Source organism: Schistocerca serialis, chromosome 5, assembly GCF_023864345.2.
Source record: "Schistocerca serialis cubense isolate TAMUIC-IGC-003099 chromosome 5, iqSchSeri2.2, whole genome shotgun sequence".
Lineage (NCBI taxonomy): Eukaryota > Metazoa > Arthropoda > Insecta > Orthoptera > Acrididae > Schistocerca > Schistocerca serialis.
Window position 1 is genome coordinate 377,654,929 of NC_064642.1, and position 27,980 is coordinate 377,682,908.

The 27,980-nt window shown below is 43.5% G+C and overlaps 1 protein-coding gene across 1 annotated transcript in view; it reads left to right on the forward strand.

Annotated features, from left to right (window-relative positions):
• The window catches only part of LOC126480678 (peroxidasin), a 221,510-nt gene that overhangs the window by 125,085 nt on the left and 68,445 nt on the right, over positions 1–27,980 (forward strand). The window contains exons 10-12 of the mRNA XM_050103902.1: positions 3,725–3,846; positions 12,240–12,503; positions 21,596–21,829. Of these exons, the coding sequence (XP_049959859.1) occupies positions 3,725–3,846; positions 12,240–12,503; positions 21,596–21,829 (620 nt within the window). The remainder of the gene's footprint in view (positions 1–3,724; positions 3,847–12,239; positions 12,504–21,595; positions 21,830–27,980) is intronic.

The following is a 27,980-nucleotide window of genomic DNA, read 5'->3' on the forward strand; positions in this document are numbered from 1 at the left end:
GCTGCGTACTTCAATACGTACTTTCTGTACGAAATACATGGTGGCGAAAACAGCAGATTGTAATTTGTGATTAATCTCAGGGACTAGTTGGCGTATCTTCTTCACAAGGGTCATCAACTGGACGCCGACCTGGAACACGAAAATCGATTCCACTTGCAGCAAGGCATAATCCAATTTTTTTTTCCTGGGCAACAAAGAAAAGACTAACACAGGGGTTTGCTGCATTCTTCAAAAAAGGCCTTCTGAAAGAGATCTGTTACTGTTGTGCAGGATGTGAAGCTTTCGTCTGCACTGTATGATGGTTTAAAACGTTTTGCACAGAAAACGATCCGTAACCATGTAAAAATAAAATGTCAGTTTCTTCTCTATCTCTTCAGATAGAAGAGACACAAAGCATAGAATGTGGCATCTTATTGTAAGTCGTGAATTAAGCAGCTGCGAGAATAGAGAACCAATTTACGGTAGCGACGATAGTTGTATTACTTATCCGCAATCTGTAGTTAACGAAATTTAAGAGACATTCAATAATTAAAGAGACAAACTGATTTTGGAAAAAACTGCGTATTTTTAGAAAATGAGACTCTTACTGCTTCACAGAATAATCCCTGTCAATATCACGAACGAATAGTGACATTCTTATAGTTATACCTTTGTCTTGTTGTTTGAGCCACTATCCCACAAATTCATTGACCCCTTCTTTGTTGGTGAACTTTTTTTCCACGCTCTGTCGCTTTCAGTGGGCCAAAGAAAGGAATATACGAGAGAGCCAAATCTGGGCTTTAGGGAGGATGAGGTAGAAGAGTCCAATCCATTTTTTCAATGGTTTTCTGGGTCAGGTGGGCTTCAGGGCGAGCATTAGCTTGTAGCAGTAACACGCCTTTTGTTTTAGATCCCGGGCGTTTTTCTGTCAGTGAATATCTGGGTAGTAGGCATTGTGTATTGTATGCTGATCTTACAATCACAGAAGACGACGTCTTGGGCATCGTCTGAACTACCCACTTATAAAAATTTTTGCGCTTCATACAATCTTCACCACACTGTAAAATCATTCGACAATAGATTTAAGCCGCTTTCCACCTTCGGAAATAAAAAACCGGGTCACTGAACGTTGTTCAGCTAATGTGGAAACTTCATACGGATGCGTGTAATCGTTAATGCAAGACTGAGGTTAAAAAACAAGATATTTTTATGTGTAGGCTGTTCTCAGCTCATCCTCGAGACGCCAAAATAAAGTCTTGAAAGTACAAAACTACTCGTACAAACCGTTTCATTTCTACATCATTTGTCTCTATAATTATTGAATGTCCCTACAATTAGTCTGCTCTGTTACCTGGTGCTACTGTTTTAACTGCAGTGACTGATTTACACATTCTTGAAATGCGTAGAAATTTTTTCCTTCATATTATTAATATTATGATAGTTTCCAACTTGGAAAACCATGTACGGGCCGACAATGCCTATCGCTGACGAAGCCGTGTTCTTCGTTACGTTACGAGAACAGAACATGCCGAGGCAAACACAGGAGAAAATTGCCACTGAGTTATTTGTTCATTACAGTTTGGTATATAATATTTTGTGTCAACAGCAGCTTCATCCTTTAGGTCTTAACGTAGTACAGGCCACGGGGCCGCATTGTTAACTACCTAGGCTTGAAATTGAACGCTGACAGGCTGACGAAGACCATCAGTTTCCTGACTTTGGTCTGTTTACGCATGAGACTCGCATTACTGGGGAAGACTTGAGCAATTTGCATAGGTCACATGTACAGGCGGATGGAAACCCACTTACGCCAGTTGTATGAGGACATAACAGCCGCGCGGAGTGGCCGCGTGGTTAGAGGCGTGCATGTCACTTATTGTACGGCCCCTCCCGCCGGAGGTTCGAATCCTCCCTCGGGTATGAATGTGTGTGTGTGTGTGTGTGTGTGTGTGTGTGTGTGTGTGTATTGTTCTTAGCATATGTTACTTTAAGTTAGTTTAATTTGTGTGTAAGCCTAGCGACCGATGACCTCAGCAGTTTGGCCCCTTAGGAATCAGACACATTTGAACACCAGAAATAATCAACAGTAAACTTATGGTATGGAATCATGGGCGACTACATGGTTGGGTCAGTGTAGAGAAGTTCCGACAAGATCATCTGCTGACGTGATTGGAGGAGATTCCTTAAGTATCAGAGAGAGGATGTAGTTCCAGCGTGATGGTGTCCCGGCGAACCTTACAGAAACACTGCGTTCAGCAATTAACCATGCTTTCGACAATCGATGTCCCGGCTGGGGTGGACATGTACGTCAGCCTGGAAGACCCACGGACTTCACCCCATTACATATCTTTCTCTGAGGCTACATGAAAATCTAAGTGTATTCTACCACTGTAACTCAGAGAAGGAATTAGTTTCAAGAATTTTTTCAGTGGTCACAAGCATACAGAACATGCCACACGTTTCCCATCGAACACGAGCCACCACCCTACGTCGGAACAGTCACTGTGCTGAAGTTTATGGTGCTTATTTTGAACACTTCATGTCACACTGATTATAACAAAACACATTTAACATTGCTTTATTCTGAATGAATAAATGAGCCGGCCGTTGTGGCCGAGCGGTTCTAGGCGCTACAGTCTGGAACCACGCGACCGCTACGGCGCAGGTTCGAATCCTGCCTCGGGCATGAATGTGTATGATATCCTTAGGTTAGTTAGGTTTAAGTAGTTCTAAGTTCTAGGGGACTGACGACCTCAGATGTTAAGTCCCATAATGCTCAGAGCCATTTGAACCATTTTTTTGAATAGATGACCTCCTGGATACTCTGTACTCGCATTGTATGCAATTTTGACGCCTGATAGTTTAACGAAATATTCATCAGGTTGGGGATCGAGTTTCTAAACAGCTTGCATACTTTGTGCGGTATTAACAGATTTTTGAGCTTTTAATGAGCTGTGGGTTGCGAAATACTGATATGCACTTTTTAAAGAAGAATGGAAAGACTGGTAGAAGCCGACCTCAGGGGAGATCAGTTTGTGTTTCAGAGAACTGTAGGAACACGTGAGACAATACGAACCCAGCATATCTTAGAAGATAGGCTAAAGAAAAGCGAACCTTTGTTTACAGTATTTCTAGATTTAGAGAAAGTTCTTGACAATGTCGACTGGAATTCATTCTATGAAGTTCTGAAGACAGCACCTACGGTGCGCAAAGATGGTGGTGCCATGTTGTATAGTGAAGAGAGACCGTAGCAGCGAGAATGCTCGAAGCGTGCAGGCCAGCCGGGAGAAGGCAGCTGAGGCGGCCGGACCCTTTGGGGTAACAGGATGGACTCGCCCGGTGCCCAAGACGAGAATGCATTTCGGCGCTGCTCACACGTTATTTTGAGCAAGCTGTACCTTATTTTGTGTTGTTCTGTTAGCGTAGATGCACTAAGTGAACAAACGAACCACAGGGTTTTTGTTGATAACATGTACATCATGTTGTTAATAGACGGAAGTTTAAGAATGAACATTTGCTCGAAAATACCACTTTTCATGGATAAAATTAGTTCTCGTAATGTAGTGAATTTCTTCTAAGAATTAGTATTAGTCCTATACTGACGGTGTAAAGCTGACAACAGTTTTTTAACGGCCGTCACTGCCAGACATTTAAATTCATGTGCCAAGAATGAATACAGACGGCAAGAGCTAGCTGAATGAACAGTGGGGTGCTATGGTGACGCTGGATTTGTGTGTGTTGTCAGGGTGTCACCGTTCGGCAGCCTGTACGTCCACAACCTGTCCCAGAGCGACGCGGGGGTCTACCAGTGCAGGGCCGACAACCTTCACGGACACATCGAGGCGCACGGCCGACTCAGCATCAAGGGTAAGCCCGCACTGCTGTCATACTCATAAAGTAAGCTGACTGGCCACTGACGCACTAGATGGTCAGAATCTCTCTTATAGTTACTCATTTATTATCTAAGCTACGTAAAACCTCCACATTTGACGCTTATTGCATATGGAGATTACAAAGTAAGGCGTTCTTGATTATTCATTTCTTATTATGAGCGCCACTTTGACATTCTAAATTGTGATAACTGCAAATGTAAGATACTTATGCTGTTAGGTGATATGAAGGAAAGCAAAGAAGAAGAAAATGTTGTGCCTGTTACAGATGAGAGTTCCTCAATTTCTTCTTACAGCCAGAAGGGTACTGAACTGCGCCCGCAGTGCAGGGCAACGTAATCTAGAGGCGGACGCCAGCAAATGGGAGGGAGTCCCGGAATGGATAAATATAGGTCCTCGACGGTTTTCAGTGGAACCTTATACCATTCTTCATAGAAAATAGTGGCAAGTGGTTGTAATGATGATGGAGCTGCGTAACGAAGATGCGTAAGTCATCCTCGTGCCGACAAACCCAATCCTCTACGATGCAATCTACGTGAACAGGAGCCCTGTCGGCTTGGGAAACAGCATCCTCACTGCGAAGCAAACATTCTACTAAGGCATGGACTAGATCGGCCTAGATGGTCACATAATCCTTAGCAGTACTGCGATCTTGCAGAGTTACAATGGGGCCCATGGAATACCACGATATGGCTGTCCAAATCATCGCCGAACCACCGCCATGTATCGCTATGCGTAGTAAGAAGTCTGCAACGCACGCTTGGGTAAGCGTACGCCAGACAGAATATCTGCCAGAAGTTAGAAACAGTCTGAAACAAGACTCGTCCGACCAAACAACCTCCTTCCTGGGCTCTATAGGAAGATTCATAGCTTCGGCACCATATTTTCCTGTTATGTGCCTTTTCAGCACTGTTGATCAGTTTTGGAATTCCAGTTTGCCTGCACGTCCCTGCTTATGAACTCCGATCGTGTTGTTTTGGTGCTGACAGGGTTCGCGAGTGCGACATTCACTTCTTCAGTACCTTTTACAGCTGCCGTCCTCTTACTTTTTGTCACAATGACCGTCTGTCGTAATTACTCAGCACACACTTTCGTCCGCTTAGTGGCTTAACGCATGATCTTTCCCCGCTTGGCCGGCCGCGGTGGTCTAGCGGTTCTGGCGCTGCAGTCCGGAACCGCGGGACTGCTACGGTCGCAGGTTCGAATCCTTCCCCCGGCATGGGTGTGTGTGCTGTCCTTAGGTTAGTTAGGTTTAAGTAGTTCTAAGTTCTAGGGGACTTATGACCTAAGCTGTTGAGTCCCATAGTGCTCAGAGCCATTTGAACCATTTTTTTCCCCGCTTGACCTGTGCGTGGTAAAAATATTTGATTACGGTGCTTCCTGAAACAGACAGAACATCGACTACCTAGGTTACGGAAACTCCAACCGTACTAGCATCAACAATTTGCCCCGTTCGAATTCAATTAGCTCCAAAATAATGCACTTCCAACTATGCAGAACACTGGTTTGATGGCGACTGGCACTTGAAACATACTGAGAACATTTCACAAGTGCCATTCATAGTAACGCACAACAGCACCACCTGAAGGCTGCGCAAGCATCTATATTTATGTTAAAGGGCGTATTTCTCGCGATGATTTCATTTTTTTTTTTCCAACCCCTGCGCGATCATTGTGCAATGGACGCAGCATCTTGGCCCCATATACGCCGTTCCACTCTTGCCGTCGCTCCTCCACCCCGTTTCTGAACAAAAAATTAACTGAGGGGGCAATCAAGGAACTCCAGACTCCCTTTAGCGGTTTTGAGGGCACTATATTCGTAACGGATTCAAGAAATATTACTACCACTAGGCGCAACAACTAGTAGAAGATAACTGGTTCAGTGATACGAACGGAGAAAAGCATTCTTTGTTCATGACAGCTGAACTCCATCAGGGATTTAGCCAAATTCGATTCTCATAAGTAAAAATGGAACTGAAAGACAATGACCACAATTGTTTAACTTTCGATGCTAAAAAGGAATGAAAGAATGTATTATAAAAGCAAAAAATTATGCCATTTTTCTCACACGACGTCGTTTTTCTGGCCAAAAGTTAGAGATCTTAGAAATAAGTGATGAATGAATGAGCTCCCTACTGCGTTAAATATAAAAACCACCAACACGCAACTGACATACATTATTGTTAATAAAATTGGTCATTCAGTAAACATCAAAAGTAAGAAGATACAGTTGTATAAGAGGGGAAATTACGCTATGATTTACGACGCAATATTATGCTGATTGACAGGAGCAAGAACAATAATCAGTCGTAGCTCGGTGCCTCCAATAAAGGACACCCGTCAATGCGAAATGTTTTGAAATTCACCAAGGTGAAGCATACTTCTGGAGGACAGTAGTGCATGGAAGTGTAAACGATACAGAAGTCATACCAAATTAACTGTCTGCGTTACAGTGTATTTATTCGGATAGATTACACGTTTCGCAGACCCTCATCAACCATTTAAAACGTAAGGGAAAAAATTCAATGCAATTTATAAGGCCAAATGTTACTTAAACGTAAAATATACACTGAGCAGCCAGACCATTCTGATCAACTGCCTAGTAGTTGGTATTTCAACTCATGGCACGAATAAACGCGGCCAATCGTCTTGGTAGCAAAGCAATGAGGCCTTGCTAGGTTGCTGGAAGGACATCACATCTGTACACAAAAGTCACCTAATTTCTGTAAATTCCGGGGACGGGGGGCGATGAGCTCAGATGTCACGATCCGTCACATCCCTGAAGTGTTTGATCAGGTTCAGATCTGGCGAGCTGAGCGGCCATGACATCAATTGGAACTAGCCACTGTGTTGTTAAAACCACTCCATCACTTTCTTGACCTCGAGACAGGGCGCCTTATGTTGTTGAAAAATGCCTCTGCCGTCGGGGAGAGTGATCGTCATGAAGAGGTGTACACGTTCTGTAACCGGTGTACCATACACTCCGGCCGTCACGGTGCCTTGTAAAAGCTCCACTGGACCCATGGATGGCCACGTGAGCACAATGCAGCCGCGGCCAGCTTGTCTCCGTCCCGCAGCTCAGGTGTCAAGGAGCTGTTCCTCTGGAGGACAACGGATTCGCGCCCTACCATCGGCATGATGAAGAAGGTATCGGGATTCATTAGACCGCCCAAATCCCACGTTCAGCATCAATAGTAGTGTGTCCCTTTCAGTCGTAGCTGCCGATGTCTTGCTATTAACGTTGGCACATGAGTGGATCGTTGGCTGCGGAGGCCCATCGTTAGTAGTGTTCGGTGCACTGTGTTTTCATACACACTTGTACTCTGCCCAGCATTAAAGTCTGATGTTAGTTCCGCCACAGTCCTGTTTTACCAGTCTGCCCAGTCTACGACGTCCATCTGTAATGATGGGTGACTATCCCAACCCTACGACGTCTGGACGTGGTTTCACTTTGGTTTCATTGAGTGTTCAAGACACTTACCACATAACTCCTCGAACACACGACAAGTTGTGCTGTTTCCGAAATCCTCGTGCCGAAACTTTGGGCCACTTTAATCTGCCCTCGTTCAAACTCAAATAGATCCTGCACCTTGCCTGTTCTACACACGGACAGCACGCCCACTGGCACTACAAGCATTGCGCGTGTGTCTGGCCAGCAGTCATTCCTCGCCATATGACGCTGCTACCGCCTGGGAGGGTTTGTGTCAATAGTAGATCGATGGTCATAATGTTATGGCTGATGAGTGTATATAACTGCAGAGACATGTATATGCAGCATAGTGCGTTCAAGTACTAATTTTCATATGATACGGATAAACTGTATTCATTTTTCACCTGTGCTTTGATCTGACGATAGCAATCTACTGAAACAAATAATTTATATGAATAAATAAAGTTCAACTCACATATTTCGTCTGCGCTGCATCATGGTCGCCGACCTCTTTAACGGCTTGCTATGTACCATTATCAAAAATATGTACTAATGGTAACTTAAGAGAAGATAAAATTGGACAACTATAAGCGTCGTAGTACAAACGAAACATGTAACTGACGTTGAAAAAGATACTACGAAATGAAGAGATGCTAGTAAGTGTAGGAGGAGGAGGGAAGTGTGTAGAAAACTATAATGAGGAAACAGGATATGATAGTGGCCAATGTGTTCAATGAATACGTCATTAGGAGGAAGTAGATGGGAAATACCGAATAGAAGACATAGACGAGAATGTGAAAAATAACTTACTGACACATGGAAATTTTGACAAGATAGGATGGAATGACCCATTACAAATATAACTTCTTAAACTGTTATGTCACTTGTGTCACACTTTTTTTCTTCACGTCATTCAGAAAGTGTAGATTACAAGTGACAATATAGCTGCAACAACAGGATTCAATTAAGATTTTGCGACCTAGTAGCAAGAAATATTCTGTGTATTATTTTTCTATGGAGGAGATGTAGAGAAATCGTCGCAACCCTCCCTCTCCTTTCTTCCACATGATGGCGGAAGTAACGTCGGCATGGGTTCCTGTTGACAATGTTGATTCATTCAAATGAAACTGCATCGTTTATTCAGTGAACATTAAATGTAAATGCTATTTGCATTTAAGTAAGATTTCCTTAAGCATTGTACAGTAGGGTATGATCAATTTATGAGGTTTCGTTTTCAACAAAGTGATCAAAAATGAATCATTGACGACAAATCTTCAAATCAAAGTTGTAAATTTCCTTTTGGCGCATACCGTCTTTTCTGTACAGGAGTTTCTAGCAGAAATTAAGAAATTTTCAGTGTGAAGTGTTCATGATCATTAAACAGGCTGTCTCAGAACGCGGTGACTTCAACACGTTACTCGTTATCGAAGGAACCAGTTACAATTTTGGAGTTGAAAGTGCCTCAGTCATTGTTTGAAGCAATATTGACTCTCAAGAAAGTACAGTTGTATTAGACATTAATAGCTGCAGTGTTCTGTAATGTGATTAGACATCGCTATCGTAACATTGACTTACGGGCTTTCCCTGCCTCTCATGGGGCGTAGATTTTACCATATCTCCGGATATAAGTGTTATTTCACACAACTGGACAAATAATTAGGGCGCCATTCGTTTTCCTTAACCAAATGTTTTGAACTTTGTTGTAGTCACAATAAAAGCGATCTCAGTGATCGCCCTTGCGCTGTTGAAAAGGAAAAGTTTGAAGCCGAGAAGTACGGAGGACAATTGCAGTGAACCCAATGAGACATATTTAGCAGACAGGAGATGAGGAGGCTTTTATTCCAACAGTCAGCGAACCACCGAATGCTGAATTACTCTCGCAGTTTACCTAAGTAGCCTCCATATGCAGCTTCACGACGTCGAAACTTGCGGAGTTATCATGTACATATACAGTAACATATCAGGGCAGGAAGATACCAATCTTTTCTTTACAAATTCAGAAATCGACACATGCTATTTGTGTTACCCTCTCACAACTTTTTCCCATATTTTATTAATTGTCTAGTTTCCTTTGTTTATAAATTTACTAACCGGCATTCTGTAAGCGATGCACGTATTGTTACTCTGTCATAATTTTTTTTCCATGTTTTACTAATTCTCAGAATTATTTTGTGTATAAATTTCCTAACCAGCACCCTATAAACTATGTACTGATTTGTTCTATGGTAGAGTACCGGGTGGTTATAATTAAAGTGCATCTATTCACAGAGTTCCAGTGTGTGCTGCAAATTATGGTACAGCAATGAAATTTGGTAGATATTCTAATGCATGAATTTAGAACCAATTTACGCTGGAAAAAAATTAGTTTCAATTTTGGCCACAAGGCGCTGTGAATGAAAGAAAGATGTACAGAAATGTTTCCATATACAGGGTCACAATTATTGAACTATATGAAATAAAATCATCATAACGTCTGAGCGGTTTATGTTTGGACGTTCAAACTGCACGGTTGACCGCGGGGAATGATGGGAATTAGTACGAGCTATATGATTTGATTTAGCGGGGAAGCCCACTTTCATTTGGATGGGTTCGTCAGTAAGTAGTTTGGGGGACTGAAAATCCACATTCCGCGTTCGAGAAATCTCTTCACCCTCAAAGGGTGACTGTGTGATGTGCAGTGTCCAAACACGGAATAATCGGTGCGATATTCCTTGAGGGCGCAGTGACTACCGAACGGTACCTGAAGACTTTGGAAGATGATTTCATCCCCATTATCGAAAGTGTCACTGATAGCAACAAGATACGGTTCATGCAAGACGGACCTCGACCCCATCGAAGCAAGGGAGTGTTCGAAGTCCTCGCGGAGCACTTCAGGGACCGCATTCTGACACTCAGGTACTTAGACGGTACTGGCGTGGGCCTCGATTGGACGCCATATTCTTCCGATCTGAACACATCTCACTCCTTTTTGTGGGACTGTATTAAGGACAAGGTGTACAGAAATAACTCCAAAACCACTGCTGAGCTGAAAACAGCCGTTCAGGTGGTCACTGTCACCATCTATGTCCCGACACCTCAGCGAGTTAAGCAGCGTTTCGGTATTCATCTGCGCCACATCATTGCCAATGATGGCAGGCATAACGAACATGTCGTAACCTACGTACTTCGTAAATTCATATATCTGTAATGACGTTTACATGTGTAATAAAGCGTGTGCACCCCGTAGTTTGCAACTAATTTATCTCTTTTATCATATTCTTCAATAATTGTCATCCTGTATTTACCAAGCTGCTAACACGATTGCTGGAGAGGTCCGACACTTTTTAATAGAACGTCCGAGTACTTGAATGTGATCAAGAGGCATTTGTTAACTACAGTAGAGTATCTAGATTCGGAATTGCCACCACGCGGACGTCTCATTTTTATTGGCACGGCCGGCCGCGGTGGCCGAGCGGTTCTAGGCGCTCCAGTCCGGAACCGCGCTGCTGCTACGGTCGCAGGTTCGATTCCTGCCTCGGGCATAGATGTGTGTGATGTCCTTAGGTTTAAGTAGTTCTAAGTCTAGGGGACTGATGACCTCAAATGTTGAGTCCCATAGTGCTCAGAGCCATTTGAACCATTTTATTGGCACATGGTGTATTATTCCAAGAGGAGACTGTCCTCAATATTTCGACATTTGCTATCAAAACTCACTATATAATATGCGTCCGTCAAGTATTTCTATGTCTCTATATTTGCAGCAGTGCTTGAAAGCGAACTAAGGAAGTATAACCAAAAATTAAGCCTTGTTGAAGACAATATTCACAAAGACGAGGTTACATTTCATGACAGTAATAGGTATTTTAATTCTGTTTTTTTCATATAGTTCAATAATTTTAAACCTTTATAATGGATTAGGAACGGGACATAGGCAGAAAATCTTGATGCAATAATCTACCAACAGCCGTACGTATTGTACAAATTAATTTTATTTTATGAACTTCTATGTGGTACCAGTTTCGGCATTACATTGATGCCATCTTCAGGCCCCACACGTCATAGTCGTAAAATCGCTATACACGGAAGGAGCCATATAACTGGATCCGTGAATCAAAACGCCATGCAACAGCTCTTGGTAGTTTTGATTCAGGGATCCAGTTATATGGCTCCTTCCGTGTATAGCGATTTTACGACTGTGACGTGTGGGGCCTGAAGATGGCATCACTGTAATGCCGAAACTGGTAGCACATAGAAGTTCATAAAATAAAATAAATTTCTACACATCATACGGCTGTTGGTAAATTATTGCAACAAGAACTTCATGCCAGCCGTTTCCCCACGGTCCATAGTGGATCAACGAAGAAGATAGGCAGAAAAGGTCAAGGAAGTGAGAAAGGCATAATGTCTATTTTGCTATTAATTGTCCCTTATACAATTTGTTCAATATGAGAAGTCGACAGGATGCCGTATAGCGCCAGATATGCACCTGAGAACTAAAATTGGAACTAATTTTTTCCGGCGTAAATCGGTTCCACATTAACACATAAGCACGTGCACCAAGTTTAGCTGCCATAGGATGTATATAGCCCACACTGGACCTCTCTGAGTACCTGCACTTACATTATAACCACCCGGTAGTTGTGGCTACCATGGTCAGACGAAACCAGTTAAGTCCGTAGCTCGTGGTCGTGCGGTAGCGTTCTCGCTTCCCGCGCCCGGGTTCCCGGGTTCGATTCCCGGCGGGGTCAGGGAATTTCTCTGCCTCGTGATAGCTGGGTGTTGTGTGATGTCCTTAGGTTAGTTAGGTTTAAGTAGTTCTAAGTTCTAGGGGACTGATGACCATAGCTGTTAAGTCCCATAGTGCTCAGAGCCATTTGGAACCAGGTAAGCAAGTAAACAAAAACGAAACAACAGAAGGAGCTGCGCGGTGACGGTGTTTATAGAGTGAGACGACTGCCGCAGGCTCGATCGGCCCCGGCGACCGCTTCGTGCGCGTGGCGTTCCGGGAGGCGTCGGCGGCGGTGGACCGCGCCGTCAACGACACGCTGACTCGCCTGCTGACGCCGACGCCGGGCAAGTCGGCGCCGCCGCACGAGCTGTTCCGCCTGCTGCGCTTCCCGGACGCCGCGGCGCGCAGCGTCGCCCGCGCCGCCGAGGTCTACGAGACGACGCTTGTCAACATCCGCAAGCACGTCGAGGCCGGCATGAAGATCAACCTCACCACCGGTCAGTACACGCTCCAGCTCTGCGCCCTCTCTACATCGACACCAGTAATCATAATAATAATAATAATAATAATAATGTCGTGTGCCGAGGGCCTCCCGTCGGATAGACCGCTCGCCTGGTGCAAGTCTTTCGATATGACGCCACTTAGGCGACTTGCGCGTCGACGGGGGTGAAATGATGATGAGTAGGACAACACAATACACGGGCCCTTAGGATTGACAGTCTGTCGCGCTGACCACTCAGCTACCGGAGGCGGACACATCGACACCTACAGGGTATAGGCAAAATAATGTGACCACCTGTACTTACTTGGGAATCCTTTATTAATAAGGGGTTGGACACCCATGTGCCCGTAATACAGCTGCGACACTTCTTGGAATACTGTATAGTCTCCAGTGGAATGTTATGTCACTCTTCGATCAGAACCTCTTCTAACTCCTGTAGTGACGAGGGAGGCGGCAATCTGCTCCGGAGTCTGCGCTCCAATACCGCCCACAGGGCCTCGATGATGTTCAAGTCCGGGGACTGTGCTGGTCAGGGAAGACGCAGAAGTTCAGTTGCATTCTCCTCATATCTAGATTGTACTGTCATGGCTGTATGAATGAGTACATTATCGTCCTGAAATCTGGCATCATTGTTGGGGAACAGCATTTGGATCATGGGGTGCACCTGATCACCTAAAATGCTTACATGTTGACTGTCACACGGTCTTTGAGAGTAATGTTGCGACCAGCAGAATACCATGATATCACCTCCATTCTTAAACCTTTGGAATCAATCAATCAAGATTGTAGGCCTCTTTTGGCGTTCTGCAGACGTAAACCCGGCGTGATGTTGGAACGATGACTCGTCATACCATATGACGTGTTTCCACTGGCCATCCGGTTTTTATGCTCCTGACACTATGTTTTACGCTTCTTTGCGTCGGTTGTCATCACTAAGGGTTACGGTATAACAGCTCGTCCGTGAATATTCGCTTTATGGAGTTCTTGCCGGACAATGTCGATAGATACAGGTCTCGAAGACGGCTATAGAGCTCTGCGGTCAATTAAGCCTCCGTAGTTTTGTGTTGTTAGCTGTTGCGCTGTGGTTTACACACTCTGAAAGGAGCGGCCACGACCTTCTGGTTACGGATTTACTACAAACTTTGTACACTTTTAGTAGTGCGTTAGTATAATATAATGTGTAGGTAGTAAGGCCTATTACTAACGCAATTTCGAGAAAATGGCAAGAGCAGTTTAACGTGTCCCTGATGTACCGGTGTGTTGGAGCCCTCAGCACGAGATGGCGGCGGTCATGTGGCTAGGCTCAAAGCTCCGTTATCAGTGGGTCCCTGGATGGAGTCCCATTCACGTTTCTTTTTTTTATTTATTTTTTTCCAACGCTATTTATATTATTTCATACAAGCTTTGTTTGAAAGGTAATATGATGGTAAGACATGTGTATTTGCATGAACTTTCACTGAATTTACAATGTTACTTGGCTGTTTGCTAATTTATATACAACAACAAACATTATATTTACCACTATCGACAGGTAAACGACCAAACGCATAACTTTTTCCTGAATATTTATCCCCGTCGTGATTATCGAAATCTCTTACACCTGCAATCTGGTAGGATACCGAAAACTGTTTTGTATCTCGACATTTCTATCTGCAGGAAAAGGTTTCAAGGACGAGGAACAGGCTTAGAAAGCCCAAGTCAAACATCGATACAATAGGCGTATTAACTTTATTCAATAATACATTGAATTATAACATGCCAGAATATGAAGACAATGTACAGTTTATCGTCTGAAGCGCTTTCGACAGTACAAGTTGCAGGATGAAATTTTTCATGCAGACGTGGAAGACATAAAATAAAACGGCATCTGCTGCATCGAGTGATTCCAGTTTTACCGTGTGCACGAGGAAACTTTAGAATTTGTAAGGAAAAACGAAGCTCATTGAAACTTTGAAAAAAATTTCTTTCTTTCGCCAGTTTGGGTGCGAACCATGCGTAACCCAACGTTTTCGTAAATATCGTTGCCGAAAATTGGTGATGCATGACTGGACATATTTTAAGAACATATTCACGAGAAGCAATTTCTCATTCGTTTTTAATCAAATATGAACCAGTCTGAAGAGGCTTCATAAGCTCTTTAACTTACCTGTAGAAGAAATCGGTGCGTAACATTTGTTAGAATAATGAAAATCAGTTAGGAGACAAAAATAGCGTTAGAAATTCAATAAAATTTCATACAAATACATGTGTTTTCATCATTTTACCCTTAAGATATAATATTCACAAAATCATATGGCTATTGTAGAAAAAATATGAACCAAAAATGTTAAACGACCCAGCGATCCACCCAGCTTAAATACTAACCACATGACCGCCGCCGTCGCTTGCCCAGGGTCACAACACAAGGGTACATCATTCACGTATACAACTTTTCTAGTAATCGTCGCGAAATCGCTTATGTGTTACGTCTTCACTTCTTGCACAATATGATGTCTTAATGGACTATTACATGTGTACACAGTCTGGAGTAAATCCGTGACGCGAACATCGTGTGCTCCCCATATAATAATAATAATAATAATAATAATAACAATAATAAACATGCACATAAAGGAATTATGTGAATGGGACGGAAATCGGCAGATGTGATGTAGCTGCATGTAGAGGCAAAAGTATAATTACAATTTCAGAAAAACTCGATGATTTATTCAAGAGCTTCGCAAACTGAACAAATCAATAGGGCTTCGTTCACCTGTGGCCCTTGTGCAGCCTGTTATTTGGCTTGCCACTGGTTGATAGATTTCTGGGATGTTCTCCTGGGAGTATAAGGCTAAATTCTGTCCGACTGGCGCGTTACATCGCCAAAATCTCTAATCAGCAGGGAAGCTCTGACAGTAATTTGCCAAATATACTCAACTGGCAAGGGATTGGATGACATTGCTGGCCAAGGTACGTTTCTGCAAGCACGAAGATGAGCAGTCGAAACTCTCTCCGTGTGCGGGCGAGTACTACTGTACTGAAATGTACGCCCAGCGTGGCTTGCCATGAAGGGCAACAAAACGGGGCGTAGAATATCGGTCATGGTATCTCTATGCTGTACGGGTTCCGCGGAGGATGGCCATGGAAGTCCTGCTATGAAAAGAACTGGCACCCAAGAAAATCACTGCTGGCTGCGGTGCCGTATGGAGAGCGACATGTAGGTTGATATAACATCGACGTTTGTGTCGTCCTCGCTGGTCATTGGGGCTCACTTAGAAGCGGCATTCATGACTAGAGACAATAATACTGCAATAAACGAGATTCCAGACCGAAGACTTGGCTGGCGACGCTCCCGACTGCGATGGGATACTGACCTGACTCTCTTCCACTGTACGGTTCGACAACCATAGCAGGACCCCTTGGGTTGTCATCCGCAGCACCCTGCAACTCCCTTGTAGCACAGCGGTCTCGACGATATTCTACGCCTCATTTGCTGTCCTTCATGGCAAGCCATCGTCGGCTTAAACTTCAGCAAAATAATGGCCACCCGTTCAAGATGAGTTTCTGCTGCTTGTCTTTGTGCTTCGAAAACCCTACTTTGGCCTGAAAGGTCGCCGAATCCCCGCCCAGTTGAGAACATAGGAGCATTATGTGCGGGTCCTTCAACGACCTCAGATTTTGACTATTTTAAGCGCCTGTTTGACAGAATTCGACACGATGTAGCTCAGGAGGACATCAAAAACTCAATCAATCAATGCCAAGCCGAATAACTGCTTGCACAAGTATCAGAGATGGACCAACGGTTACTTGCTCAATTTGTGGAACTCATTCTCGTAAATAAATCATCCTGTTTTTGTTAAGCTGTAATTGTTTTTTCTCTGCATGATTACATCACATCTAAAGATTTCCGTCTCATTCGAATAATTCCTTTGTGGTGATCGCTTTAAAAAGAGAAAGAGAGACTCAGTGTAATTGGCGCTTGGCTCCAATCGTCGACCATTTCAGGTACCTCTGCGTTTGCGTCATGCTCTCCCATTACTGAAACAGACGTCGAAACTCTTACAACCTTTCTTTGTATACGTTCAATATGCCTTGTTAATTCCGTTTTGTATGTGTAATATTTTGGGGTAACTTTCAACCAGTTAATTTTACACCAGACATGAACTAATGTATCTTAATCGTATGAAGGTAACGACTAGAATTAATTATCGAAAATGTTTCGTTCTTTGAAATAGTTAAATTTTAATGTAAAATGCTTTTCCTGTATCTAATTGCGCTGACAGGTTATGTCAGAGCTTAATATTTCAGTCGTATGTGTAATGTATCCAGTATAACGCTACGTTTCCAGCCAACTATTGCATATCCTGACATTAGATACCATCTTGATTAAACATTTTTGCGTTACATAGTGAAAAGTGGTTGTCGCATAGCTCCAAAAATTAAGCGAATATTGATCAACTGTTGAAGGTACGAGGCATAAGTGAAAAAATGTTGAATTTCGATGTATTTCTTTGAAACTGCGGTATTCGCATTACAAGGTGCATTCAAGTTCTAAGGCCTCCGATTTTTTTTCTCTGGACTGGAAAGAGATAGAAACATGCGCATTGTTTTAAAATGAGGCCACGTTCATTGTCAATACGTCCCAGAGATGGCAGCACCGTACGGCAGATGGAATTTTACCGCCAGCGGCGAGAATGAGAACTGTTTTAAATACTTAAAATGGCGACGTTTTGTTTACTTGAACAACGTGCACTCATTCTTTTTCTGAATTTGCGTGGTGTGAAACCAATTGAAATTCATCGACAGTTGAAGGAGACATGTGGTGATGGAGTTATGGATGTGTCGAAAGTGCGTTCGTGGGTGCGACAGTTTAATGAAGGCAGAACATCGTGTGACAAAAAACCGAAACAAGCTCGGGCTCGCACAAGCCGGTCTGACGACACGATCGAGAAAGTGGAGAGAATTGTTTTGGGGGATCGCCGAATGACTGTTGAACAGATCGCCTCCAGAGTTGGCATTTCTGTGGGTTCTGTGCACACAATCCTGCATGACGACCTGAAAATGCGAAAAGTGTCATCCAGGTGGGTGCCACGAATGCTGACGGACGACCACACGGCTGCCCGTGTGGCATGTTGCCGAGCAATGTTGACACGCAACGACAGCATGAATGGGACTTTCTTTACGTCGGTTGTGACAATGGATGAGACGCGGATGCCATTTTTCAATCCAGAAACAAAGCGCCAGTCAGCTCAATGGAAGCACACAGATTCACCGCCATCAAAAAAAATTCGGGTAATCGCCAGTGCTGAAAAAATGATTGTGTCCATGTTCTGGGACAGCGAGGGCGTAATCCTTACCCATTGCGTTCCAAAAGGCACTACAGTAACAGGTGCATCCTACAAAATGTTTTGAAGAACAAATTCCTTCCTGCACTGCAACAAAAACGTCTGGGAAGGGCTGCGCGTGTACTGTTTCACCAAGACAACGCACCCGCACATCGAGCTAACGTTACGCAACAGTTTCTTCGTGATAACAACTTTGTAGTGATTCCTCATGCTCCCTACTCACCTGACCTGGTTCCTAGTGACTTTTGGCTTTTTCCAACAATGAAAGACACTCTCCGTGGCCGCACATTCACCAGCCATGCTGCTATTGCCTCAGCGATTTTCCAGTGGTCAAAACAGACTCCAAAGAAGCCTTCGCCGCTTCCATGGAATCATGGCGTCAGCGCTGTGAAAAATGTATACGTCTGCAGGGCGATTACGTCGAGAAGTAACGCCTGTTTCATCGATTTCGGGTGGGTAGTTAATTAGAAAAAAAATCGGAGGCCTTAGAGTTTGAATGCACCTCGTACATCATTAAAAACAGTCGTTTTTCCATATGGTATCTTTTTTTCCCGTAAATAAACTGTTTGCGTTCCTACGTACAGCAGACTGTCCAACTACGATAATATTCTGATCTCTCGGAAGGCGTAACGAATGGAGGGTTATGTCCGGAACCGGCTCGTAGCAATTTTTCTACTTATCACAAAATCGGGTTTGAATTTGTTTGATGAACTTCTAAACGTCAAATCCGTATACTTTTTTGAAAGAATTTTACATGAGGATGTATAGTTTACTATGTTGGACACATATTTCCCTCTTACGGGTCCGGAAATGAGAGAAAAAAACGCTAGATGAGATACTGCTTTCACATATTGCTTGTTCGTATGCCGTGACATGAATCAGGATCATCTTCCTGTTTATGGCATGCCTTTAATCTCTCAAAACCACATCCAGCAATAAATGGAGTACGTCATTCAGCACGTTTGATGGCTGTTTATGATTTATGGTCACCGAAATAGCAAGCTGTTAAGTCAACTCTCAGCTCCTATCTAACACACTTGTCGTGAGTGTGCTACACGAGTCCAAAAGAATTACTCGCGTGATTACACAGGAGAGACAATCAACTGTTAAGAGGCCATGCTTTACAAAAGTGTTCGCACTTCGCAGCTCTTTGTCTGTGTCGACTACTTTTGTGGTATATTACCTTTAATGCAATTATGAAATCGGTAAGCACCCTTGAATCAGTGAAGAATCAGTTATTCCTAATAATTCAGACCACTTCTGTAGATACAAGTCAACTACTCTACTACTCTACAACTAGCCACTGGGGACCAACGGTACCTTCTACCAAAACATTCATGAAAGTTCCCTGAACAACATCATAAATTTTGACAGTGGGGTTTTAGTTCACCCTGTGGTCCTAGAACAGTCACTTAAAGCCGGATCTTGAAATTTTATAAGTAGGCTTTGCAGAGATAGTTTCCGTCTGTCTTCAAATATATACTCTACTGGCCATTAAAATTGCTACACCAAGAAGAAATGCAGATGATAAACGGGTATTCATTGGACAAATATATTACACTAGAACTGACATCTGATTACATTTTCACGCAATTTGGGTGCATAGATCGTGAGAAATCAGTACCCAGAACAACCACCTCCGGCCATAATAACGGCCTTGATACAACTCGGCATTGAGTCAAACAGAGCTTGGGTGGCGTGTACAGGTACAGCTGCCCATGCAGCTTCAACACGATACCACAGTTCATCAAGAGTAGTGACTGGCGTATTGTGACGAGCCAGTTGATCGGCCACCATTGACCAGACGTTTCCAATTGGTGAGAGATCTGGAGAATGTGCTGTTCAGGACAGAAGTCGAACATTTTCTGTATCCAGAAAGGAACGTACAGACCTGCAACATTCGGTCGTGCATTATCCTGCTGAAATGTAGAGTTTCGTAGGGTTCGAATGAAGGGTAGAGCCACGGGTCATAACACATCTGAAATGTAACGTCCACTGTTCAAAGTGTCGTCAATGTGAACAAGAGGTGACCGAAACGTGTAACCAATACCATCACGCCGGGTGATACGCTAGTATGGCGATGACGAATACACGCTTCCAATGTGGGTTCACCGCGATGTCGCCAAACACGGATGCGACCATCATGATGCTGTAAACAGAACCTGGATTCATCCGAAAAAATGACGTTTTGCCATCCGTGCACCCAGGTTCGTCGTTGAATACACCATCGCAGGCGCTCCTGTCTGTGATGCAGCGTCAAGGGTAACCACAGCCATGGTCTCCGATCTGATAGTCCGTGCTACTGCAAACGTCGTCGAACTGTTCGTGCAGGTGGTTGTTGTCTTGCAAACGTCCCCATCTGTTGACTCAGGGATCGAGACGTGGCTGCACTATCCGCTACAACCATGCAGATAAGATGCCTGTCATCTCGACTGCTAGTGATACGAGGCCGTTGGGATCCAGCACGGCGTTCCGTATTACGCTCCTGAACCCACCGATTCCATATTATGCTAACAGTCATTGGATCTCGACCAACGGGAGCAGCAATGTCGCGATACGATAAACGGCAATCGCGTTAGGCTACAATCCGACCTTTATCAAAGTCGGAAACGTGATGGTACGCATTTCTCCTCCATACACGAGGCATCACAACATCGTTTCACCAGGCAACGCCGGTCAACTGCTGTTTGTGTATGAGAAATCGGTTGGATACTTTCCTCATGTTAGCACGTTTTAGGTGTCGCCATCGGGTTGACAAAGGAGATAGAGAAGATCCAGAGAAGAGAAGCGCGTTTCGTCACAGGGTTATTTGGTAAGCGTGATAGCGTTATGGAGATGTTGAGCAAACTCAAGTGGCAGACTCTGCAAGAGACGCGCTCTGCATCGCGGTGTAGTTTGCTGTCCAGGTTTCGATAGGGTGCGTTTCTGGATGCGGTATCGAATATATTGCTTCCCCACACTTATACCTCCTGAGGAGATCACGAGTGTAAAATTAGAGATATTCGAGCGCGCACGGAGGCTTTCCGGCAGTCGTTCTTCCGGCGAACCATAGTCGACTGGAACAGGAAAGGGAGGTAATGACAGTGGCACGTAAAGGGCCCTCCGCCACACACCGTTGGGTGGCTTGCGGAGAGTAAATTTAGATGTAGATGTAGACTAGGAACAGGAGAGGCACGGCAGGACATCTTAGTTTCTACTGTCCTGAATGAAGGTTTGATGGCTTCCATTACAAAATATACACTTTTGAATTCCACGGAGCTAAATACAGTGAATGCAATAGAAGAATCTTGTGTGAAGAGGGTTGGCACTGCACTCTGGCACTCTTACGGTCAAATGACATGTCTCACATTTCCTCGATCATATATTTTTTACACATCAAATTCTTTATTTAGCTTTTCTTTTTTTAAAATTTTTGATGTTCTATCTCAAACGCTCGAGAAGGAGAGGGGGGCGCTACTATCAAGTTTTTGGATCGGAAACGTCGTAGATCAGGGGCTGACTGTATGCCATGGAGGATCCTATCAAAGGCGTGGTCAACTATCTTCTAAACGTGAGCGACAGTTTTTCTGCGAGCTCGTCTCCAGAGCTACATTTTTCAATGTGGAAGCATGGTATAAGCATATAAACGAATATAAATAAACAGAGACATTGTAACTCAGACACACACATACATTTACGCCAAGTTAGTTCCTGTCGTAGCCAACCGGTTGCACATGTTGACCGGGACACAGCTAGCGTGACCGTGACCCTGTGGCTGTTGCAGACTTCTCGTACAAGGAGCTGCTGTCCCCCGGGCAGCTGGAACTGATCGCCAACCTGTCTGGCTGCATGGCGCACCGGCCCGTCGTCAACTGCTCGGACATGTGCTTCCACAGCAAGTACCGCTCCATAGACGGCACGTGCAACAACCTGGAGCACCCCATGTGGGGGGCCTCCCTCACCGCCTTCCGCCGCCTGCAGCACCCCATCTACGAGAACGGCTTCAGTACTCCTGTCGGTGAGTAGCCTCTACTCTTCAAACCAGTGGTTCTCAACATAGGGTGCACGCCCCGCTGAAGGGAGTGGGGCGTGACAGACCTATAGGTCCGGAAGGGATGAGGGGGGGGGGGGGGGGGACAGGCCAGAAGGAAGCAGAAACATGCGGTCAGAGAGGTCGAAAATTTTATATTCTTTTTACAGTTATCGACTACATTTTTTGTAGAGTTGGCAGCATCAGCTTTCTTTCACAGGTCACGAAGTTATTTCTGACAGACCACGTTGTGCATTCTTTAACTCATCATTAGTCCTGTTGTGCTCTAAAGACGTAAACAGTATTTTTATTGATTTTGTATGTTGAGTGAAAATGCCTGCTAAAAGAAGATTGTATAATGCAGAATATATTGAGCATGGACTCACGTCTATTAAAAAAGACCGTGTCCAACTGACACTGTTTGATGTGTAACATAACGTCTTCAGTAGCGACTCATTGCTGCTTTGAATCTGGAACATCATTTAATAACAACTCACCCAGCGTTGAAAAATAAACTAAAAGAGTTTTTGTTGGAAATATACTTTAAATCGCATAAAACTGGTCTTTTCTGGTATCTTTCAGATGCAAAATGTGAAAGTCATTGAAGCTTCATACGAAATTTTGCGTCTTTCAATTGGTGAGACGTTAATCAAATATCTCTTTCAGACAACAGTGTACGTCGTAGGATCGAAGAAATGGTCATGAATGTGAAAGAACAGCTAGTGGAAAGACTGAAAAGTCTGCATTTTTTGCCTTGCAGTGTGACGATTCTACTGATGTAGCTCAACAATGACACTTTATACTGATTAAATTCAAACATTCGCTGACTTATTGATGTTCAAAATTTTTCTTGTGACTTTTATTACATAAAAAAATTTTAAATGTGAAAAGTCTTTTTCAAATGAAAACAATGTCATTAGGTATGTAAGTAATACATAAAGACCTTTCTATTTCGTTTACCAAATGCTTTGAAACCCTACTGGGGGAACCAAGTGGGAAAGGCCGCGAACCACTGCTTTAAATAGCTGCCCTAAGAGCCTAATCCGTGTAAGTACGAGGACCATTCCAAAAGTAAAGAACACCTTGATCTGACGATCCGCATGTTTCTCCCCCAACCTTCCAACGCGTCATAGACCTTGTCAGACGTCGGCTCCGGTATGATGATAACAGCGAACAGGATCGGTTGTTCACTGTTTATTTGTGCGATTACAAAACTGTTAACGAAATTAACGAATCCACTAAGTGTGAGGTTCTTAGTGCAACGCGAATGCAAAAACGTTCGCTCTTAGAGCCAGATAATGGATGTTTACGTAAATATGGTAATTGGAGCTTCAGCTCGAAAATGCTGCATCGTGTTTAACACAGGATGAACGAATATTTTTGACGAATAGCGCTCAGACTAACCGCCAGGTGTATCTGGCTAAATCATATCAAGGATTCCGTAAAACACTCAACAAACTGTTAGTGATGATTTGGGCTTCAGAGGAGTGTGTGCCAGGGGATTTCCTCGACTTTTGGCAGATCAAAACAAAAAACAAGAAATGAGAGCTGCACTGACTTTTTACACGGTACTACAACAATAGCGATGAGTTTTTTTGATCATATTGTCACTGGTGACAAGACCTGGGGTTCACATGAAAGTCCAGAAACCATGCGCCAGTGAATGGGACGGCATCAGTCAAGACTTCAACAAAAAAAAAAAAAAGATGGTTCAAATGGCTCTGAGCACTATGGGACTTAACTTCTGAGGTCATCAGTCCCCTAAAACTTAGAACTACTTAAACCTAACTAGCCTAAGGACATCACAAACATCCATGCCCGAGGCAGGATTCGAACCTGCGACCGTAGCGGTCGCACGGTTCCAGACTGTAGCGCCTAAAACCGCTCGGCCACCCCGGCCGGCCGACTTCAACAAAAAAGTTAATCAAAAAATTTGTAAAAAATAACAAAACCACACTAAAAATTTCTGAGTACCAAAAAGGTGTGTTTCGAGATCAAAAGTTCTTCCTCCTCATCGACGTTATGCCTAGGGGAGACATCATAAATGCAGCGATTCTTCACAATACCCCTCGACTGCATTGACGAAAAATTTGCTACGGTAGTTTAAATGGGAAGTTTTTGAACATTCACCTTATAACGTGGAATTTTCCCTAAATGATTACCGTCTCTTTCTCAAACTGAAAGATTTTTTTGGGAAGTAAACAGTGTAGAAACGACAAAGAATTGAAAGAGAGAACATTAGTGAATCGTATAGTAATTTGGCGGTAGCTGAGTACGAAAGCGAGTGGTTCGCAACGATAAATACTGAAATTTGAAGGCGAGTACTTATAAATGTAGCTAAGATATTAAATTATATTTTCTTTCATCTCAAATAAAAATATTTGCAGAAACAAATTTTCTTTACTTTTATACTGACCCTCATATTGCACCGCGGCTCGTCATATCAATATGTGTTGTCAAACTACGCTTAGAGTCCGTGCGCTTTTGGGGGTTGACCTAGGAAAGCATTAAACCACAAAGTCGGAAATCAGCCTTTGGCGCATACTAAGGATCAATATTGTTGACAGGGTACAGCGAGTAAGTTCGCTTGGTGGAATTATAGTTCCTACAGCTCTGGAAACATAGTATCAGCGGCAGGTATGAACACTTTGGGAAGGAGACGGTAGCAAGACAAGACAATATGCTGGTCAGCAGTAACCTTAATAATTGTTATCAAGCTCAACAGAATCTGTTCATTGTCACTGTCGAGGGGATTTAGTTATTGCATTACTTAATTGGAGTATCAAATAAATGATCCTTTGATTATATAGGTAAGAGTATCATAAAAAATGATCGCTTTCAAAGCAGAATGAAAATATCTTTTACTGTCATTAAGTGTAACCATCTCTTTATGAATATTCTCCTCAACAAAGTTTCATTTTTTTGTCATATTATCTTAGGTCGCTTGCAAGAACTGTTGCAAAATCGAGATATAGAAGTACTTGACGAACGGGTATTGTTATCATGAGTTTTGGAACAAATGTCAAAATATTCAGCACAGTCTGGTCTTCGAATAATAGCCATGCGCCAATAAAAAGGAGACGTCCACATGGCGAAGATTCCGAATCTGAATGCTCTACTATACTTAACAAAAGTCTCTCGATCAGCTTCAAGTATGCGGACATTCGATTAAAAATGTCAGATCCCTCCAGCAATAGTATAAACCGCCTGATAAATACAGGGTGACGATTACTGCATTATATGAAAAAAAATGTAAATTAAACTACTGCGTGCACACACTTTATTTAACATGTAAACGTCACTACAGATATACGGATTTACGTTATGACATGTCGATATGACTGCCATCATTGGCAATGACGTGGACCAGACGAATAGACGAATTTTGCTTGAGCCACTGAAGTGTCAGAACATCAGTGCTGTCGATGAGATCCTGAGTGGCTGTTTTCAGGTCAACAATGGTTTTGTGGTTATTGCTGTACACCTTGTCCTTAACATATCCCCACAAAATGGAGTCGCATGTGTTCAGATCCTGAGAATATGGCGGCCAATGGAGGCCCATGCCAGTGGTTTCTGGGTACCCCAGAGGCAGAATGCGGTCCCCAAAGTACTACCCCAGGACATCACTCTCCTGCTTCCACGGCGTCGAGCACCGTCTTGTATAAACCACATCTTGTCGAAATCAGGGCCGCTTTTGATAATGGAGATGAAATCATCTTCCAAAACCTTTACGTAACGTTCAGTAGTCACAGTGCCATCAAGAAATATTGCACCGAGTATTTCGTGTCTGGACAGTGCACGTCGCACAGTCACCTCTAAAGTGTGAATAGACGTCTCCATCGCGAAATGTGGATTCTCAGTCCCCCAGATAAGCCAATTTTGCTTATTGACGAACCCATCTAAATAAAAGTGGGCTTCGTTGCAAAACTAAATCGTGAATGCGAATACTAATTCTCATCATGCCTCGTGGACAACCGTGCAGTTTTACCGTCCTCACGCAAACCGTTCAGAAGTTATGACGATTTTATCTCACATAGTTCAATAATTGCCACCCTGTAATTATCACCATAGCTGTTGTGCGTTGGTTTTCTTGTAATGTAAAGCTGGTACTGTTGAAGTTAATTGTATTTGCAGGAGGAGAGCTGTTCTTCAGCGTCATTGGCATGATTGAATGGCAATTAGAAAATCATTAACGATGAGGGGCAGTGAAATCGAAACAAAAGCGATGGATAAAAGCTAGTAAACCTGTTTACGATTTTAACAGTAATCGTCACAACTGTTAATATGTTTATCCCTCTGAAAGACAAGATGGCCAGCGCCTTCACGGAAAAATGTTTGAGGTTTCCAGAATGAGATTTTCACTCTGCAGCGGAGTGTGCGCTGACATGAAACTTCCTGGCAGATTAAAACAGTGTGCCCGACCGAGAATCGAACTCGGGAAAGGGAAAGGTCCCGAGTTCGAGTCTCGGTCGGGCACACAGTTTTAATCTGCCAGGAAGTTTCATGTTTGAGGTTGTTTGAGGAACCATGATTGCACAGGTGTGCACATCTTCGTTCGAATCAAATTGGTGACCATGAATTTCTTTCTTTTTGTTTTTCCGAGTACGTCGGAGAAGTTTCGATGAGGAGCCCTTACACTTACTCCAATAGGTGCCGATATCTCAACATGCAATTTCCACACTTCTTTAGCCATAGAAAATGACATTCGTGGCAGTCAAATTGCTTCGCACGAAGAGATGAATATCTGGGTCGCATGCAACCGTAAACATGTTCCCATTAAGCTATTGCTCACTTTCTCTTACAGTGGGGTAAGTATATTAACAGTTGTGGCCACACTTTTGAAATAAACAGTGTACTTATTTTTCTCCATCTGTCTCGTTTTCATTTCGTACCTCATATATTTTATAATAATCCTTCAGTTGCTTAGATTCATTCTTTTTGTTTTTGCGGATTACATATACCTGCAGAATATTAACACGAGAATACTGTTAAAAAGTATTGAATGTAAATGTACATAAGATTGACATAACATCTACACAAATTACATACTATGCTTCGGGTAGGATAACACGTGTTCTCGAACAAGATTTCAAAACATGTTGGACGAATCCGTCCTCATCCGTCGCTTTCAAACATCCCACGAATAGAAGGGCTTCGGTTGTTTCTCTTTTCCACGGTATTTTGCGTTCGGGAATTAGGCGACTGCATTGCAGTGGACCAGTGCGCGCACCAAAGTTTGAAAGCTTTACTTTCAGCTCGTGACTCCGTAGCATACTGTTAGAATTATAGCCCAAATTTTCGCGCGGTATCTATTTCTCGGGCTGCAATCTTGCAAGTGTGCGTTTCCCTTCATAAAGTATGAGCTGAAGTTGCTGATATTTCTATTTCAGGCGGGAGTAAAGCCTAGAGAATTGGGTTGTCTCTCCAGCACTTAATGCGGTATCAGGTGTAATGTGTTCAGTCCCTACTTCGTAGCATCACAGGTTGCGGAACGACACGTCAGAGACGAAGAAAGAACCAATAGCATGCTGACACCTTTGTTATAACTTGTTTCATAAGTCCAAAACTTCGGTTTTCACGGAGAATATTATCACCACCGTCGTTTGGGACACGCTGTGTGTGCAACTGACTTATTTCGTCAGCGACAGAGAGGTCGTGAAAGTCGTCTGTTATTTGTAGGTTAATGGAACAGTTGCACAGTGCAGTTTGGAGGAAACGACTGGGATTGCTTCTGAAATTAAGACGGTGTAAGACCGTTTGATTTGGTTCTGCGTTTCCGATGTACTGTGCTGAAGCAATCTAGTGACAGCCCTCCGTGTTGATCTAACGGATAGAGCAGTGGACTCGAACCTTTTAGATCTCGGGTTCAGTTCCGAATAGGGGTGTGGATGTTTGTTCTTTCTAGTCCCCCCTGGACGGCCCAAGGGCCACTCATCGTGTTATCAAATGAGCACTGGTAACCATTGTCGGGGGTGAAAGACGACGGGGGAGATGTGCTTCACATCCTCCCTCTCCTGATGCCACGCAAAGGAAGGCTGTAGCTGCAATGAGGCCAATAGCCCTGTGATGGGCTCTCCTTGCATCACAGATTTTTTTAACCGTACGGCCAGGATGTCGCACCAAGTGATTTTCATCTCTT